This window comes from Kryptolebias marmoratus, linkage group LG23 (assembly GCF_001649575.2).
Source record: "Kryptolebias marmoratus isolate JLee-2015 linkage group LG23, ASM164957v2, whole genome shotgun sequence".
NCBI lineage: Eukaryota > Metazoa > Chordata > Actinopteri > Cyprinodontiformes > Rivulidae > Kryptolebias > Kryptolebias marmoratus.
In genome coordinates, this window is record NC_051452.1 from 6,926,129 (window position 1) to 6,945,116 (window position 18,988).

Sequence of the window (18,988 nt, forward strand, 5' to 3'; positions counted from 1 at the left end):
ACATCATAGATATTAGACATAGATATTTTGGTGAAATGGATGGGGAAAACCCAGTCTGCTTTGGAGCTCTACAGCTCAGACATGCTTCCCAGTAGGAACATTGATCAAAGTTTAAATCAGTCAGAAAAAGTTGCACTTTACAGGACTAAACGTTCGTTTTTATAGCTTTTATGGTTTTTACACAATCACAGTTTAGGTCTGAGAGATTTTATCAGAATTTTCCAATTAGTGTGATGATACCACATTAATTTTTGAGCTGTCTGAACTTTGTAAAATTTTTATAAACACTTTTTATACATCAAAATGTAAGCATGTTTTATTAGAAATGAACGTCCCAAAGTTCGTTTGGGCTTTTTAGAAGGTGCATTTCTTCAGAAATCTTTGAGTTTCTTCTGCTACTTTCAGCATATTTTCATTTTAAACTCTTGTACCACAGAGTATCAGCACCTGAATGTTTATGTTTTTCATTTGGCGCAGCAGAAACTGATAAAACCTCACATATAAAACTGTTTCTATAAGTTAACACCTGGAACCGTTGCAGATGGCGGTTTTGACACAGAGGTTTGATATAATGTGCTCGTTTTGATCGGAAAGGCTGCCTGAAAGGTGCAGCCTTCAACGTTTGTCCTCCATCTTTTGAATCTGCGTTGTGAGAGGTCAGGTTTTACCTTCGGGCGCTGCCGGTTCACATCCAGTCATTCTGAGCAGGAAAAACCTCAGAAAATCACTTTGTTGCTGCAGGAGAAAATGTTTTACAGACTGTTTTCAGCTGTAAATAAACAAAGCCACGCTCCGCAGACCGGAACCCATTTCCTCCGCTGATAACCTTTGCTTTGTCCGGGGAAAGTTGGCGGAGCGGCACTGATTAGATATTGTAGCTCATCACGTTTTCTAATCTGTTTCTAATCAAGAGCTCCTACTGTTAAGATGAAAGTTCTGTATCTGTAAAAAATGGTTACATTTTAAACAAAAGCAGTTGCAGGAAACGTAGCTCTGTAGGTGACTTAATCCGAACTCAAGATGCTCTGTCTACTCCTGGCAGATAAAATTAAACCTGCAGGTTTGAAAAATAAGGATTCTCATTGTTTACATGAAGGATTTCACTCTCACCAGACGGAGTCGAAGCGCAGGCTTAATTTTTAATCTTATTGGACGAGCAAATTGATTCGCAGAAGGAAAACTAGCCAGGAAAAGGATCTCCAACAGGCTTTCGCAGCGTGTGTGAACACAGCGGATCACAGGGATTCCTCCTGGATTTCTCTTTCATGCTCTGCTTTTGGCAAACTGATGGAGGAAACGAGGCGGGGGGAACTGCTGGAGGAACTGAAGCTAAACTCCACAGTTCAACTTCTTCTCTTCATTTTAAATAGATGGTGTAATTATTATTAATTCAGCTCGTTCAGGTGTTGGTGTTTGTAACTTTTATACTTTTTAAAATATTTAACTTAATTTACAAAGATTTCCTCTATGGAAATATATTGAGATCTCTTTAATTTGTCTTCTTTTACTACTTTTAGCTTTAAGCTTAACTTTTCTGCCTTTAACTGGTGTTCTGCTGCTTTTACCTTTTATTCATCTTTCTGCTACGTTTAGCTTTTTAGCTAGCATTTAGCTAGCTAAGCATTTAGTTTGACTTTTACCAATCGTTTTCAGCTTCTTCACATTGCATTTTTGCAGAAAATGCAATTTCTCTTTGTTAACCTTTGGAGTCAACCCAATTCAAAATGGCTGCCACAGCCAATCAACCTTGGGAAACACAGAAATGGAGATAACTCAGTGAAATTTACAGCTACTGAGCTGAAATCTGTTGTAGTCGGGACTCTAAGGATGGGCATTTGAAGCAAAACTGCTCTCGTTGTTCACTGGTAAATATTCAATGATTTCTCTGAATACAGTGGTGGTAAAATCACCCTAATGAGGTGGAGTTTTGTGGGCTTATGTTGTCTCAGGCGTCAGACCCTGGTAAGGCCCGGGGAGCGAGGGGTCAGACTAAGAGCAATTCAAAGTCCTCAGTGATGGAGGACCACATAAAACCGGTCACCTCGCCTGCAGAAATGGAGGCTCCGTCCTGGAGATTCACTTTTTCTCGAGCCGTAACTCCTGGGGCTTGGCTGGTGTGAAGCCAACTCCATGTGCCCCTCCGCGTTTAAATCTTCAAACTGTGTGTTTTTGTTGTTGCTTTGCTTTAACCCCTGCTTTAATTAAAGACATTTGACCTACACTGATGCACAACGTTGGCGAGTAAAAGCTCGGCCTGCTCGCCTAACTTTGCATCAGAGTGAAAAACAGTTAATTAGCGTTGAAACATCACCGCCGCATCAAAGAGATGCGTCTCCGAACAGGTTGTTTTTGACATTTACTTATCAGTTTACTCGCTGCCAGACTCGCTCAGATGATGACGAGGAGCTGATCGACATCCCTGGAGATCCAACCTTTTGACTTTGTGCCTCTCTGATTGGTTCAGACAGCCGCAGCTGGCTGAGAAACTTGAGAAGGGATTATTTCTGTGCTGCTGCCAGAATCTTCACTGAGCTCGGCTTACAGACGTCTTTGAGGCGTCTTTGGAGCAAATTTCCCACCAAAGACAAACGCTCACACTGTAGCTTTGAACCGGCTGTGTTTGACTTTGTCACCGGGGTCTCGGCGATGTTGAAAAGCACTTTGTTCTGCAAACATTAAACCAGATTTACCGCTCTTCCTCCTCTTATTAGCTGGCCATCGACAGCTCTCTCCCTGCTGCTGATGCTGCAGCTACACAGATTTACTCCTCCATCCTGCCCTCTGTCACGTCACAAAGCGGCTTTCTTTGACCCATATAGGCCTGTTTGTGTCACAAAGCCCCGTGAAGCATCAGCACATGATTATCAGCTGACAGGCGTTATGTTAATGTCTAATTCAGGCGTAAACGTGTGAAACTGCAGATGTCAGTGTCTTTTATGCACCTTTTATGCATCCTGGACGTGGAGTTGTTAGTTCTTTTCGCCTGCAGTTTTTATAAGTGGCCTAATATGTCCCCTAAGGACTTATTCTTGATTATCCTGCAGATCCATGATAATCCCAGATTACATGAGGGACATAAGCAAAAGATGGATGTACATGATTAGGCTAATATTGATAGTAGCTAAAATGGTATTACCTGGTGATATGCCAGTATGTAAAGCTGCTTCATCTTTTTTTTCTTGTGGAAAAGTTTTGGAAAGTGTGGCTGAGGTTTCATAGCAACTGAAGATGGCCACCACCGCTGTAATTCAGACAGTTTTACAGCTGTGGTTGTGACTACAGTTAATAATGTTACATTGAAATAAAGGGTCGTGTACATCTGGTGCCTCTGCACCCGTAAGTCCATTCAGGATCCTATATATTTATATTTATGGAGAAGTGGAAACCATTTCACTCCCAACTGGTTTGAAGCATCAACCTCTGGGTACGAGGTGGTGGTGCAGTTTGGTGGAGCAGTTTCTGTTTTTCCCAAACTGAGAGCTATTTCCAACTTTTGCTTGTTGCAGAATGGGCAAATTAAATTTTTTACATACGTTTAAAGGGTTGATAACCACCACCAGAACCAAAGCACCCCCCTGCTGCACCAACGTAGTGATTTTATTTTAACTGTGCATACTGTGTAAAACAAAATGCCCTCTTTTCCTCTATCTATGCTAAGTTAATGAAATGTTTATTGACCTGATGTGCATGGGCAAATGGCGGAAGAGATTTGGTTCTCATGGGATTCTGCAGGGTGAAACTGCAAATGTGTCCTCTTTTATTCAAATAGGAGTTCGGTTCATACCTCAGCTTCTTAGGCCTTAACCCTTGTTCGTTTTGACACATTAAAGTATTTATCAGCTTTAAAATCCACCAAGTTGAAATTTCCAGATTTGGTTTGTGTCACCAAAGAGCCAATAAGAGACACAAAGATCCCAAGTTGTGTCCCAAACTCTCATTATTTATCTCAAAATTAAACAAATCAAGAAAAAAAAAGAACAGTAGCAGCGAATGGCTCCTTCATCAGCATCTTTATGTTAAAGTCTTTTGCTTGAATTACTCGACTGATCCACCGACCCCCCCCCCCGGTGCCCTGAAGCCTCTTTATAATTGGAGCACTCTTGGAGCTGATCCGCTGTGAGATTGGAGGAAGGAAAACCCCCTTCGTCCTGCTTGTTTGACTTGCTGATGCCGGTGCCTGCAGTGAGCTGGGAGTGACCCGGGTCCCGGTGCAGTTTGTGAGCACAACTAGGGTTGCTGTCTGCACTGCACAGAGATATTTGCATCTCTAAATGAGGCAGATAACAAGATGTAGATGTGGATTCATGAATACAAGAAGTGGTGCAAACTATTGTTTATGCCTTAACCTGTTTTTGCAAGTACTAAACTCAAGTAGTCACCTGAATTTTGAAGGTTTCCTTTTTGTGCTTAGTTATCTCAACGTCTGAACTTTAGCCATCCGTTTATTTGCTCTTGTTTGAAGTCACAGGTGATGGAGTACACCACCCTTAACACCAAACATGTTTGTTTTTGGACTGTTGGGGGAAAGCTACGCATTCATGGGGAGAACAGAGTTTCAAACCCCAGACCTCCTTGCGTCTGCGTCGCTGATTTCAGGCGCTGTTCTGCTCCCCTGCAGGGCTTCACAGCTCGTACGCCGGTCACAGAGCGCAGATAGATCCCGAGCTGAGGGCGGCCTTGTCTCCAGACTGCCACATGACGCCCGTTTTCGATGAGCGCTCTTTCCAAAGCCCCCTGTTCCACAGCCCCACCCAAGACCCCCAGAGCTCCCTCTACAGGACAAACACAGGTACTGCACCTCCAACCGACCAACCACGCAGCTGGAAGGGTAAAGATGCAGTTCCTCAAAGATGTTCATTAGAAATTATTGCCTTTTTATTCTTCTTAAAATGTAATCACTGATATTTTATAAATTATTCTGTGTAATGATAGATATGTGATTGTCAAGCCTGTTCTGTAGAAGAATTTATAGCTTTTATTCTAACATGATAAGAGAAGAAAAATGAAGCTTGGACAAAGTTACCAAAGCTACCATTACTTTGTTTTAAAACCTTTATGTTATAATACTGTGAATCCTAACTTAAACTTTTAAAATAAATCTAAAAAAGTCTACGAATGCGTGCAGGACTAGACAATTATTTTCTGTGAGATTTTATGACTTTCCAGCATTAATCAGGTCTAAAAACAATGACCCATGCTGATTTTAAAGCAAAAATAATAGAAGTAGGATTCCTTGAAGTTCCTGCAAGCCTGTGGAAGTCAGATGAGTTAACTGAGAACCTCTTTCTACCTTTTTACTGCTACTAGTTCAATATCTGCAGAAATGACAGAGTTGGAGCCAGTTTAATATTTGCTAACCCTGAATAGCTCCAAATTGAATTGGATTGACTCCAGAAGTTATTCAGTTGTAGACATTCATCCAGTGATTACTGTGATAGTTTAATTAAAATGCATCCATATTGTCATGATATATTTTGCTGACAGATAGTCAGATAGGCAATTAAAAACGGCAAGAGTTATGGGTACCTGTTTTATGGTTCTGAGGCCAAGCTCGGCTTTGCTTCGTCTTTTTAACACTGTGACGAAAACTGTAGCATACAGGCTCAGGAACTGTTCTCATCCCCCGAGGTCAGCTCTTAATTAGACTGAACCTTTTCATCTTCTTTGCAGGGTCTTTAAAGGGAGAGTTTACTGAGCGAAAGAACTGAGAAGTTGTTTTGGTCATAATTTCGACCGGTTTCACCTGTCAGACTTCGTGCTGCTACCTTTTAAATTATTCAACGCCTGTTTTATAGCTTTATATAATTCATCGTTTTCTCTTCGGATCCTTGTAGATCCTGAAGCTTGTTATAAACAGTCAGTAAAACCAAACCCAGCTGACACGTCTGCTGTCTCGTGTTGCGTCCTCAGGTATGGGGACCCTTCCTCGGACCACAAGCCATTGCGGCACGCTGCCGTACCAAAGAAGCAGCTTCGGGCTGAACTCTGCAGCTGCGTACGTGGACTCCATCAGGGTGTCCACTGAGCCCGTCTACTCCCACAGACACTCGGCCCTGGTGGACCGAGTCATCACCCGGACCCCGTCCATCGAGAGCATCCATAAGGACCCGAGGTACAGAGAGTGGCCTAATATGTGTATGTGGCCGGGTATGTTTGTCCATATTTTTCCCAACCTTTGCATTTACATTATGAAAAAAGTAAAAAAAATATCATTAAAACTTCAGTATTAAGACAACATAACAATGGTCAATCTGTGTGTCTGTTAGCAAAATATCTCACGAGCCATTGGACAAGTTTTACTGACACAAGATGGCTGCCACAGCTAATGGATGTAAATCTTAATCTGAAACCAGTGAAAGGTCGAGTGGATTAGCTGAGGCAGCCATCTTGAATCTGTACATCCAGTGATTACAGAGTTTCATTAAAATATAAAATCAGAGGTGGGCTCGCCTTCTAACAACCGTCCTCTTCGTTTGTCCGCAGGGAGTTTGCGTGGCGCGACCCCGAGCTGCCGGAGGTCATCCACATGCTGCAGCATCACTTCCCCTCCGTCCAGGCCAACGCTTCAGCCTACCTGCAGCACCTGTGCTACGGAGACAACAGGGTCAAGGTGGAGGTAAGGTGACGGGATAAAAATAACAGCACGATGCATCACAACTCACGGGTCAGTAGTGGCAGCGTTCAGAAACCATGTGAAACAGCAGAATCGAGAATTATTTGGGATCATTTTCAGTTTTCTTTCTTTGCATACCCCAGCTCTGGGTGCCGAAGCACCATCTGCTCCGAGAAAACTTTAACTGAGCCGCTGCCAAACACGCCGGCGCTGAAACGCTCTGTTTTCCGCCAACACGCGGTGGCTTCGACACGCGAGAGGCATTTCGGCGCCGTTAAGTTTGCTTTTAATTGGACTCACGCCTGCTCGTGTAGCCGGAGTTTAAACACAGAAGAGGAGAAACGGGCGAGTGTCCCGCTCCCCTGAGACGCGTTTATTTCAAACCAGTCCTACGTGAAACAAATCCACATTCTTGTTTCATTTGGTTTGATTTTGACTGCTGCTTTCTTATTGAAGGAACAAAAATTTTAGTAATAAAATGAGTTTTAAGAGAATTGCTAATGGCATTTGTTTTTGACAAAGTATAAAGAATAGTCGTGTCACTATAAATCCTTGTTTCTGTTGCTGTTATTTTGCGGGTCAGAACCTGAAAATTGAATCGTTTTTTCCCAGGTGTGTCACCTGGGAGGGATCCAGCACCTGGTGGACCTGCTGGATCATAAGGTGTCTGAGGTTCAGAAGAGCGCCTGCGGAGCCCTGAGGAACCTGGTCTACGGCAAGGCCACCGACAGCAACAAGGTGGCCCTGAGGAACTGCGGCGGCGTGCCCGCTCTGCTGCGCCTCCTCAGGAAAACCACCGACAATGAAGTCCGCGAGCTGGTCACTGGTACGTGGACGTCTTTAAATTTCACCGAGTACAATTTGTGTTTATTAATATACAAATAATCTCAGTGATTTTTGTTTTTTCTGTGCAAACAGTTTATACAAATACTCTGATTATCAGCCCTTAATTCTGACTTTAATCCACCGCATTTAGGTGATCGTGGTTCTAAAGATGGATGTTTGTAATCTCTTTATTTCAGTGTAAATTCTGGTAAGAAGCATCAAAATGACTGAAATCGGGTCTCCAAATGACAAACGTGACACGGTAAATCCTACTGTGATGCGTGTGGGCGTTCGGCTGTTAGCGAGGTCTGTCGGCCAGCTGGCCGGCGTTCTGGCAGCGTGGCGGTCCGCTCCGCCGTCTGACTGGCTGCCTGGCAGCGTATTAATCTGTGTATCGGCTGTTCTGTGGGAGGTGAGAGTGGCAGAGGCTTAAACACTCAGCGCTCACTGTTGACAGAGCAGATCTCGGCGCAGTCGTCAGGACAGATGCTCAGATAATGTGCTTTGGAAACAGGATGGCGGCGACGGCTCCGCACGCATCCACGCATCCTGTTGAGCACCGGCAGCCACGAAGCTGCAGAGGGAGAGTCCTTGTGATGAGACGCTTCAAAAAGCTGCTATTTTTGAAACTCCGCTCGGGATTTTTGATGATTGTCGAGCCGCTGCTTCGTGCGGCTGCAGGGGTTTCCAGGTTTTCATTCATCATTCGAAGGTTGGATTTCCAGAAAGGTTCCTCCATGTTTGCAGACGTTTATCTTTCCCTGTTTTACAAAGAAATGAATGAGCTGCTGATTTAAAATGGAGAAAAGTCAACTGGGAACACAGACCAAAGTGAAGATATTTAAGAACAAAGTCACACAAAACTCAAAGCTGGGGTCATGAAAACCACGCTGAGGGTCTTGAGAAGAGCCGCTTCTTGTCTGAATGGATGAAGAAGCCGAAGAGTCGCTCCTGAAAACTGCAGGGAGGAATCAGGTTCAGGATTCAGGTGTTTTTTGAAGCAGCGTTGATTAGCAGCGCATCAAAATGTGCAGTTTTTCAGTGTTTTTGATTTCTACATCCCTAAATGACTGTAACTCAAACTCATCAGGGTAAAACAACAAATAGTTACAGAAACTCTCCCGTTAGAGTCCGGAGAATCTCGGCTCATTTCATCCGATATCAGCCCCAACCTTATATTTATAACGCTCCCCGCCGCTCGATTTCCTCCACTTCTGTCGACTCTCGTCCTCACGCTTTTTAATCTCCGTTTTCTTTTCAGGAGAAGTGAACTCGTCAGAGTCCGATTGTAAACAAACGACTCGTAATTGTTGGCAACAAAATATGACTCGACTTTGCTTATTTATTACAAGTTAGGCCGTAGAGTTTTAGTAGTGAATGATGCGTAGTTAGAGGTTAAAAATCCTGTGTTTTAGCAGCTTTATTGTTTCCTCCTGGACCATGGGTTGTGTTGATGTTGTCCGCTCTTTGGTTTTTAACTTGAATATTCAAAAAAACACAACACACCGCAGTTGTTGAGCTCTCTGTGAACCGACAGGCGTCCTGTGGAACCTGTCCTCGTGCGACGCGGTGAAGATGACCATCATCCGGGACGCCCTGTCCACCCTGACCAACACGGTGGTCATCCCCCACTCGGGCTGGAGCAGCGTGTCTCACCGCGACGAACACAAAGTCAAGTTCCAGTCGTCGCTGCTGCTGCGCAACACCACCGGCTGCCTGAGGTCAGCCCCGTTTCTTCACCGTTTGACCCTCATCATCCTCACAGCCGTCTGATCCACATAAAACATTTAAACATGAACAGTCAAAGCAAAAATCCTAAAGTAGAGTTAAGATTTTTATCTTCCTGGTCATCCACTTGTTAGTAATCTTTATAAAAACTGTTTTTCATATCAACGAGCAATCCTTTTCAGTAAAACCTTTTAAATATTTTTAAAATATATATTTGGGCAGGTCATGTTGCTGAATCCTCATGTAGTTGGTCGTTCTCTTTATAAATGCTGTTTTGATCTGGTTATTAATGCAGCAACATTAAAGTATCCACAGAAAAATTACAACAATATAATGAATAACTTTAATGACAGTATTCTCTCAGTTAGCACGAAACAAGAAAGCAGAAGGTAAATCAGCTGTTATTTAGATAAAATAAGGTTAAATAAACTTTAACAGTTGTTAGTTGGTTAAATGAACACTTTGAAATGAGTACATGTAAAGTTCACTTTTAAACTGAGTAACATTCGTAGTTTTATTATTACAGATCAATTTAATGTTGGCAATTAATTAAGAGTTACGTTCACATGCGCTGTCTGAAAGGTTTAATAATTTGCTGTTGTAGAAACGAGGTTTACTGACCCTTTATTAAACTCTTTAAGATGGCAACATTAAATTTCACCCTCATATCTTTGGATTTATCAGGAGTTTTTGCTGTCAGAAGAGATCAGAGTCAGGCTTTTATTGAACGTGGTTCTGAAGCGTTAATAATTACAACTAATTATCTTTTACCAGGAAGAAGTTAAAGGTTCTCCTCCTGCTCGTTGCGTTAAAGCTGTGAATTTATTTTGTAATGTGATTTGAAATAATCCTCAAAGTATAATATTCTGTTTTGATTTTGCCTTATTGCAGACGTGCCGTCTCTTATTTGGAAACGAACTGAAATGATTTCTAGACTTTTCTCATCCTTGATTCTTTTTTCTCCTGTTTGCTTTGCATCATAATGATTCTATAAATTCACATCTCATGGTCCGATATCAGTGAACTAATGAACTAAGCCTTCCTTTAAGAGCTGAAGCCTTGATTGAAGGCTGAGTTAATTACCTGTTGGGACCGATGGTGGAAAAGCAGCTCGTTCGACTGATGAAATCAGTTTATTAGACATTTATTTCATTGTGCAGAAAGAGCAGGATCACAAAAAGCAGCATCAACATTAGATGCACCAAAGCCTGAAGCCTTTCCCGTCACTCACTGATGTGAAGCTGCAGGCTGATGGTATAGAAATGCATTGTGGGAGTTCTCTGCTCCTATTGGCGGGTGAGCTCCCTCCTTTTTCCTGTATCCGGGCAGGTTTTTGAGCCACCCTGTGGGGGAATCCGCTCACTGCGCCTCGGTCTGAATGTGTGTGTGTTTGTGTTTGAGGAACCTGAGCTCGGCGGGGGAGGAGGCGAGGAGTCAGCTGCGCTGCTGCGAGGGTCTGATCGACTCGCTGCTGCACATCCTGCGAGCCTGCGTCAACACCTCCGACTACGACAGCAAGGTGCTTTTAAAGTCCTCGCCGAAACATGACAAGGACGATCTGATTGTGTCTGATTGTGTCTCTGTACGAAGTTTTGATGTTTTTAGCGAGAAAGTCTATAATTTCTCTTGGTGGCTCAGCAGGGGCAGCGTTATTGTTTCTTATTTCTGTCGGGAAGTAGAACTCATGACAAGATTTAAGATTTTAACGTCTGCAGGGCAAAGATTTGAGATGGCTAACTTTGCAGAAAGGAGCAGACTGTATCTGCCACACTGATCCATAAAGGTGCATAAGAAATATTCTGTTTACATTCAAATTAAAGGCCTAGCATGTCAAATATTGATATTCTCAGTCTGTTAGGACTCAGAGTCCGTGTTATTAATGACTCTCAGCTACTACCACATCAGGTGTTAGCTGAAGATCTGTGAAATAGACGGAGTTATAGATACTTTATGTCAATATTTTAGAAACAGACACACACAGAGACGCATTTGTTTTTCTTAAAAGCCAAATTATTTTGTTCTAACATCACAGTTTTAAGGAGGAGTTGAAGCTTTTAGAGGAGCAGCTTGAAAAACTGAATTAATTTTTTTATTGTGACTTAAAGATTGTGGAGAACAGCGTGTGCACCCTGAGGAACCTCTCCTACCGCCTGGAGGTGGAGATGCCCTCCTCCCGTCTCCTCGGCAACCAGGAGCTGGACACCTTGCTGGGTTTCTCCTCCCCGGCCAAAGAGCTGGACTACCTCTGCTGGGGGAAGAGGAGGCGAGGGAGGAAGAGGAGCGGCTGGCCTGAAGGGAAGGTACAGAGGAGGAGAGAAGCTGCCGATGTTTGTAGTCTGGAAGTTAACGAGGCGGAAAAAAGAGCGAGAAAATCAAAGTTCTGTTTTTTACCGGTTACTGTTTCCTTTTTATTCCTGTTTTTACGACAAAGTTTTAATCAGAGACTCTGCGTAAGCAGTTCTGAATAACTCCCAGGTGCTACCTCATCAGATTTTAGCTCAATATCTATAAGAAATGACTGAGTTACAGCCACTTTTTTGTTGGCTGTGGTAGCCATGTTGAATCAGGGTAATTCCAAAAGTTAATGAAGCGGTCGATCAAATGTTTACTGTGAGAGTTTCATTAAAATCTGTCCAGTGGTTTATGAAACCCAACAAATACGGAACAACTTTCTTTAGAACAAATAACATCTCACACAAAGATGAAGACAAGAGAAATGACTAAGAGTTATTGAAAGAGGCTTCAGATGTGACAACAAGAGGCACTAAAAGAGCTAACAACTAGATTGTTAAACAAATTTATCATAACTGCCAATCAGACGTGAAGCCGATGACAGAACAGTTGCAGCAGCCATTTTGTCAGACTCAGAGTGGATCGGAGCTACAGAGTCTGACAGTGTCCTGTTCTGCGTTTGTTGCAGTGGGACGGCGTTGGACAGGTCCCAGGTTTCTCTCAGTCTCTGAGAGGGGCGGAGCTTCTGTGGCACCCGATGGTGGTGAAGCCGTACCTCAACCTGCTGGCCGAAAGCTCCAACCCGGCCACGCTGGAGGGGGCCGCCGGCTCCCTGCAGAACCTGTCTGCCGGGAACTGGAAGGTGGGGATACAACCCTGAAACTAAAACCGGTCTCTTAAAAACGACTCATCTGCATGTATGGTGCTGTGCAAAAACATAAACATGAGGGTACAGCTGTAGCTTATTTTAGGTTTTGTCTGGTTTTATACAAGCTGCATTTAGCTGTTGTTGGAATCGAATGTCGAAGTAGTCCTTCATATTCTTTAGAAGTGTTTCTTTGTTCAGTTCTCAGCCTACATCCGAGCAGCTGTGCGGAAGGAGAAAGGTTTGCCCATCCTGGTGGAGCTGCTGAGGATGGACAACGACCGGGTCGTCTGCTCCGTCGCCACCGCGCTCCGAAATATGGCACTGGACGGCCGCAACAAGGAGCTGATAGGTGCGCGCGCACACACACACAAAGACACACACGCATCAGAGCTGAAAAACGGAAAAGATCACCGTCACACTTCAGGCTCGTTCCCAGAAGTTTTTAATCAAATGTCGCCCCCTTGTGGTGAAACTATTCAACACTTAAAAACAAACAAACAAAAAAACAAAACATTCAAACACAAAACATAAGATCCAGCTGGTGGTGTCAGTTAACATCTGACTAAACAAACCTTTAAATGTTGTTGTGAAAGTGAGAACAAACCTGATGAAACCATAACCCAGGTCTGATCGGTCCCTCCACTCCTGCAGGGAAGTACGCCATGCGGGATCTGGTGAACCGTCTGCCCGGTGGCAGTCCCTCCGTGCTGTCGGACGAGACGGTGGCGTCGGTGTGCTGCACGCTGCACGAGGTCACCAGCCGCAACATAGAGAATGCCAAAGCCTTAGCCGACAGCGGAGGCATAGAGAAGCTGGTGGACATCAGCAAAGGCCGAGGGAAAGGGTACGAAAACAGATAAATGCCTTCTGTTTTTAGGTTTCTGTATTTGATCTAAAATGAGTCAGATAGTTACTGCAGAATCACAGAATGATTCTTACAGGATTAAAACTATTGGCTAAAAACTTGAATTACAGATTCTAAACAGTGAGAGTAAATGTTTGTGTTCATGTTCACTGAAGTGTTTTTTGTTTTTGTGACATTTCCACGGTTTCTGGTCTGATTCTGGTTCATACTCGACCACTCTGCTTCATTTAATTTGTTTGGTCCTGAACTTTTCAACAGGATTGAGGTCGGGGCTTTAAGTTGGCCGTTTCAGAAGCTTAATGTCTGCCGGATTTAGCCAATCAGAAACCAGTTCTGATGTGTGTTTGGGATCATGGTCCTGTTGGACCCAACTGTGTCCAAGATTCAACCACTGAGGTGAAGTGGCTTCCTTTCAGCAGTTGTCGGGTGTATCAGAGACGAACAAGAAGCTGAGTACAGAGATCTGGTGGACCGTTTTGTGGCATGGTGTGGAAACAATCATCTCAACTTGAATGTGAACAAAACAAATACTGATTGTAGATTTCAGGAGAAACAGGGTCAGATCATCATGGGAGGAGGTTGAGGAATATAAATACCTTGGTGTTCATCTAGACAACAGACTGGACTGGAAACTCAACAGTGAAGCCATCTACAAGAAGGGACAGAGCAGACTGTACTTCTGGAGGAAGCTTAGATCCTTCAAGGTTTCCAGCAAGATGTTGCAGATCTTCTATAAGTCTGTTGTTGAGAGTGTCATCTCCTCTGCCATCAGCAGAGGAGATGACACTTTTTAGGCCAGGGACCTAAAAAGGTTCAACAACCTGATTAAGAAGGCTGGTTCTGTTCTGGAGATGACTGTGGAACCTCTGGAGATTATGATCAAGGAAATCATGGACAACCCTGACCATCCTCTTCATGAGACCGTCATCGGAAAACAGAGTCTCTTTAGTCAAAGGCTTCTTCAGATTAGCTGTAAAACGGACCGCTACAGGAGATCTTTCCTGCCCACAGCCATCACCATCTGTAAGAACTCCTTGATCTAAATGAGCTATGTCAACATTTCATTTCCCTTTGGGATTAATGAAGTATTTTTGAATTGAATTGAATTGCACGCTTGATAGTTGGTACAGAGTTCCTCGGTTCGAATCAAGCTGGATCAATTTCTGAAAGCTCACATCTGTGCGGGACCAGGCCGGCTGGTCTTTGTGGCCATTTGGCTGAACTGCTGTGCGAAAGTTCCTTCAGAGGCCATTTGGCTTGTCCGTGCGGGCAGCTGTAGCTTGAAGGTTTTGCTTTTGCAGCAGGGCCTTCTTTCCTCCTCAGTCCTTGTTGACGTTAAACTGGCTTCACTGTGGACAGCGTTGTTTCCGGTTCACGGCAGGCTCGAGCCTCGGTGGCTCCTGGGTTGTTTGGACGTTACCAGATATTATAAAAGTCTTGTTACGACATCCCAGAACTTTCAGCTGCACTTATGAAAAGATTTGTGTGAACAAATTTAAGCTTTTGCACCCAACTCCTGTCTTTAAAAACCCCAAATTAATATGACAATCATGCAGTGAGTGATAGGAAAGTTTGAGCCACAACTGTCATCCCCGTGCTCGTTTTTTGTCATTAAATCGATGCTAATAAATTTAAAATCGTGTGTTTTTGTGCGATTGCGTTCCAGGTACTCGATGAAGGTTGTAAAGGCAGCAGCTCAGGTGTTAAACACTTTGTGGCAGTACAGAGAGCTGAGGAGCCTCTACAAGCAGGTGAGCGATCCTCTGGAAAATTCACATTTTCGAACCGTTCCGGCTGTATTTTTATGACCTGTTAAAAGTACTTTGCGTGAACAGGACGGATGGAACTACACCCACTTCGTCACCCCCGTCTCCACCCTGGAGCGCGACCGCTACCGCTCCCAGCCGACCCTGCCCACCAGCCCGCTGCAGATGTCCCCCGTCATCCAGTCAGGTCTGAGCGCCGACAATCGTCAGTTTAAGTTACAAAACTAACGTCACAGAGCAGATTAACAGACTGAAAGAAGCACGAGATAATTAACGTTTCAGACTTTGGGATGAAGGTTTTCAAATCCCAACACGTTCAACTTAGAGGATGTCGTCCACTAACTTTTTTGCTCTTCTTTGTAAAGCTTTCTTACTCCCTCCATTTTGGCATTTTGTCAACTTTGAATATTACAAAAGTCCCAAATTATGAATCTGACTTGCTTTTAATTCTCCCGACAGTCACCAAAGCAACGTTCTTACATTTCATTGTTTTTTCTCGATTTCCCCAGGCGGCAGTGCGACATCCTCACCTGCGATGCTCGGGATAAGAAGACACAGCTCCAACTACCAGAGAGCGCAGTCATCTATGCAACTCGACACGTATTACGGAGACAGTTTACACAAAAGGCAGTACACAGGTTTGTGGCGCAGAGTCCCTCAGGGACGTGTACACGGTCCCCTTGTTTCAGTCTGACTGGGAACGGGCAAAATTTGATTTATAACATTTTCGTCGTTGTAGGGTCTGAGAAGAAAACACCCTATTTTATTGGGACTTACTCCTCCCAGTCAGGAGAGGATTTAAGAAGATCCCACGTAAGGAAACGTTTCAACTCAGCCAAATATTTCTCACTGAAATCACCGCATTGGATTGATAAATAAATAAAATAATGTCCTTCGCAGCACCCGGAGCCATTTTACGACGAACCCGACAGGAAAAACTACAACAGCTACAGAATGTACCTGTCGTCCCCACAAGGTTACGGCGAGGAGCACTTTGAGGACGAGCCGGTCCACCTGACCCCGTCCTCGCCCGACGGCTTCGCCGGCGAGTCGCTCCAGTTCAAAGCCAACACCAACTACGTGGATTTCTACTCCACAACTCGGAGGCCTACAAACAGGGCAAACAACTTCACCGGCTCCCCCGACTCCTGGGTGTAAACGGACACGGCGCGCTTTACCGCGCGGACGAGTTTGGATGGAGTCGAGCGGTCGTGGACACACGTGAACGTGCGTGCGTTCGTGTCGAAACTGGACCGAACAACCAGGGCTCGCTTTGTTTTTTGCAGCTTTTGACTAAGTCGGGCGGTGAGCGCATTACCAAGGGAAATTGTCATCGCTTATTTTAGTTATTGGGTTGCGTGGAGTAGCTGCGAGTAGTCGGTATCTTATATTCAGGAGGCTGCAGTTGGCATTCTCCTGAAGCTAACAGAGTATTTGGAGAACAGCCGTAGAAATATGAGTGGATACGAGTTAGGTCGCGCTAGCAGCAAAAGGTGCAGAATAGCGAGGAAATCGGATAAGGTTGTTCTGAAATTTTTATTCAGTAGTTGCAGAAGAGAGGAGGAGCCAAGACTGTTGTGTATTCAGGGCTACGTGGAACCATCACGTCTTAAACTGGATCCTTTGGGTTAGGACGGTGTTTGTTTTATTTCTGGTACGGATCTAAGCTTGTAGTTAGATCCCTACCAAGTATTTAGTTTCCCCTTAAATAACGCCATATTTACGGGAGCTGCCTTGTTGTATTTGTAGGATACAATCTAATGTCTGAGGAAAGTTCATCCTTTGTGTTTTAGACGGTCTAAACATTCAGCTTGACCCCCTGCAGCACAGACGGTCATCCTGAAGCCGTGACGTTTGGCTGGCTTTTCCTCGGATCTGTCGGTCCTTCACCCTCACGACGTCTCGGTCTTTACCAAGAAGGTGAGAAGGCGTCCCAGTCCCGTAGTAACTTTTGTCCAATGCAGGTAAGATACCGACTTCTTGCGGCACTTGACACAATCCCGCTTAAAAGAAACTGAAGTACAGTATCCCTTTAAGGTCAAAGTACCGGTGAGGAAGTTGCTCTGTGAACGACAGGGTTAGGGTTAATAATTAAAAAAAGAAAAAGTAGAAAACTACTGTTTTGTTCTGAACGAGATGCAGCTTCTAGGAGGTTAATTGTATTTTTGTTTTTTTTACCAGCCTTAATGCTTACAAACCTGCAGGCAACGTAGGATTTTTTATTTTTTTTCCACGAAACAGGCTTAGTCAAAAGCTGCTTTTAGAAAGGATTAAAAAAAGAATCAGCCCTCACTTCACCGTTTGTTCACGTGAACCGACTCGGTTCCCTCGGCAGTAAAAACACGTCAGCTCTTTAACGTAGATATCGTCTGAACGCAGGAGAGAAAGAACCTGTTGAGTTTGGCTGTTTTTGGTGAAATCAATGTTTAACTGTAAATCATGTTTTATCCAATCAGGATAAAAGTTTGTCTAATAAATTATTAAATATCGTTCCAACCTGGTTTGGAGACCACGAAAACCTTTAAAGACTCAGATCTGAAGTTTCGAACGCGACTCTTTGCTTCTCGTCGGGCGAAAGTATGCGGGACAGAAAAAAAATAAATAAATAAGCGGGGAGAAAAGTGTATTTGTACAGATAGAATGGATTAACTGTCCTGTTACATTGTCGTATTCAATGTGTAGAACTTTTTATGTGGTTGTGTGCAGAAGATTTTTCTATTATTTCGTTATTTTTTATTCATTTACTTGTGACCTGACCAAAAACAAAACGGAACAAAAAAAACTAAATCTTCATCTGTCTTCTGTTGGAAAAAATGATGATGATGATAATGTGCAATGTTCATATATGTATAGGGATTAAATATTCTAACAATTCATCTTGGGGTTTTATTTTTGTCCTGTGTGAAGGTTTTATTATTTCTATTTATTGCAGACAGGCAGAGGGCGCTACGCCTTTCCACCGCCGGGCGAGGTGGACGTGCGAAGAGGTAAGCCGGCTGCGGTCTAAAAGCCTCAGCAACAATAAACAGATTCATTAATGAGGACGAGACCCAACAGCTTTGTTCCAAGCGTTGGCTTTGTACTTTTCACAACATTTACGCCTTTGTTCCGCAGCCTGTGGTTTTTGAGTCCAGTCACTGAAAGTCCTTTGTGTGTTTTTTGCCTTTCGTTGCAGGCAATTGTCGACAGAAGTCACCGTGAGCCGTCGCATCCTTTTAAAGTAGCGAATAAAGCAGTGAGGCTTAGTTTTACCCGCTGACACGGCAACGTTTGACCATCGGCTCAGGAGGAAAGGCGGTCGTCTTCCATGTGTGGAGATGGCGGTTCCATCCTGGTTTTTTACTTCACGAAATGAATGTCCTTTTAAAACGGTGTCAACAAAGAAAAAAATGAAAGATCGTGATGTCGGCAGCTTTTGCAGGTTCAGAGTTTAACTGCTGCTCGCTCAGTTTTGTGTAAGTTCCACAAATTTAAAGGCCTAATTGAAGAAGATAAGAACGAAGGGCACCATAATGAAAGAAGAGTAGATCCTCATCTACTCTTCTTTCATTATGGTGCCCTTCGTTCTTATCTTAGAATCTGCAGCATAGGCTCACCACATTTAAAGGCCCACTCTACACTCTACACTCATCTGGATTTGAACCTCTTCCTATACTGCTGGTGACTTATGAACGCACACAAACCCACTACGCCACTGAATGAAAGTGAACTTATGCTGACAAAACACAGCTGTTGAAACTTGCGCCGGCTGGAGTCCAACCCACAACCTTCGGGTCTCGGAGCAGCTCTTCATTTCTTTCTTTGTTGACATCGTTTTAAAAGGACATTCATTTCGTGAAGTAAAAAACCAGGATGGAACCGCCATCTCCACACATGGAAGACGACCGCCTTTCCTCCTGAGCCGATGGTCAAACGTTGCCGTGTCAGCGGGTAAAACTAAGCCTCACTGCTTTATTCGCTACTTTAAAAGGATGCGACGGCTCACGGTGACTTCTGTCGACAATTGCCTGCAACGAAAGGCAAAAAACACACAAAGGACTTTCAGTGACTGGACTCAAAAACCACAGGCTGCGGAACAAAGGCGTAAATGT

General features: G+C 43.9%; 1 protein-coding gene across 4 annotated transcripts in view; it reads left to right on the forward strand.

Annotated features, from left to right (window-relative positions):
* The window catches only part of LOC108242207 (plakophilin-4), a 49,425-nt gene extending 31,652 nt beyond the window's left edge, over nucleotides 1-17,773 (forward strand). For all 4 annotated transcript variants that reach the window (XM_037973951.1, XM_037973952.1, XM_017426922.3 and 1 more), the window contains exons 8-22: nucleotides 4,619-4,789; nucleotides 5,911-6,112; nucleotides 6,484-6,616; nucleotides 7,226-7,439; nucleotides 8,976-9,159; nucleotides 10,568-10,685; nucleotides 11,272-11,466; nucleotides 12,087-12,260; nucleotides 12,465-12,615; nucleotides 12,918-13,110; nucleotides 14,798-14,882; nucleotides 14,967-15,084; nucleotides 15,407-15,535; nucleotides 15,637-15,710; nucleotides 15,798-17,773. In XM_037973951.1, the coding sequence (XP_037829879.1) occupies nucleotides 4,619-4,789; nucleotides 5,911-6,112; nucleotides 6,484-6,616; nucleotides 7,226-7,439; nucleotides 8,976-9,159; nucleotides 10,568-10,685; nucleotides 11,272-11,466; nucleotides 12,087-12,260; nucleotides 12,465-12,615; nucleotides 12,918-13,110; nucleotides 14,798-14,882; nucleotides 14,967-15,084; nucleotides 15,407-15,535; nucleotides 15,637-15,710; nucleotides 15,798-16,055 (2,399 nt within the window). In that variant the 3' untranslated portion in view covers nucleotides 16,056-17,773. The remainder of the gene's footprint in view (nucleotides 1-4,618; nucleotides 4,790-5,910; nucleotides 6,113-6,483; nucleotides 6,617-7,225; nucleotides 7,440-8,975; nucleotides 9,160-10,567; nucleotides 10,686-11,271; nucleotides 11,467-12,086; nucleotides 12,261-12,464; nucleotides 12,616-12,917; nucleotides 13,111-14,797; nucleotides 14,883-14,966; nucleotides 15,085-15,406; nucleotides 15,536-15,636; nucleotides 15,711-15,797) is intronic.
* Nucleotides 17,774-18,988: the final 1,215 nt, after the last annotated feature.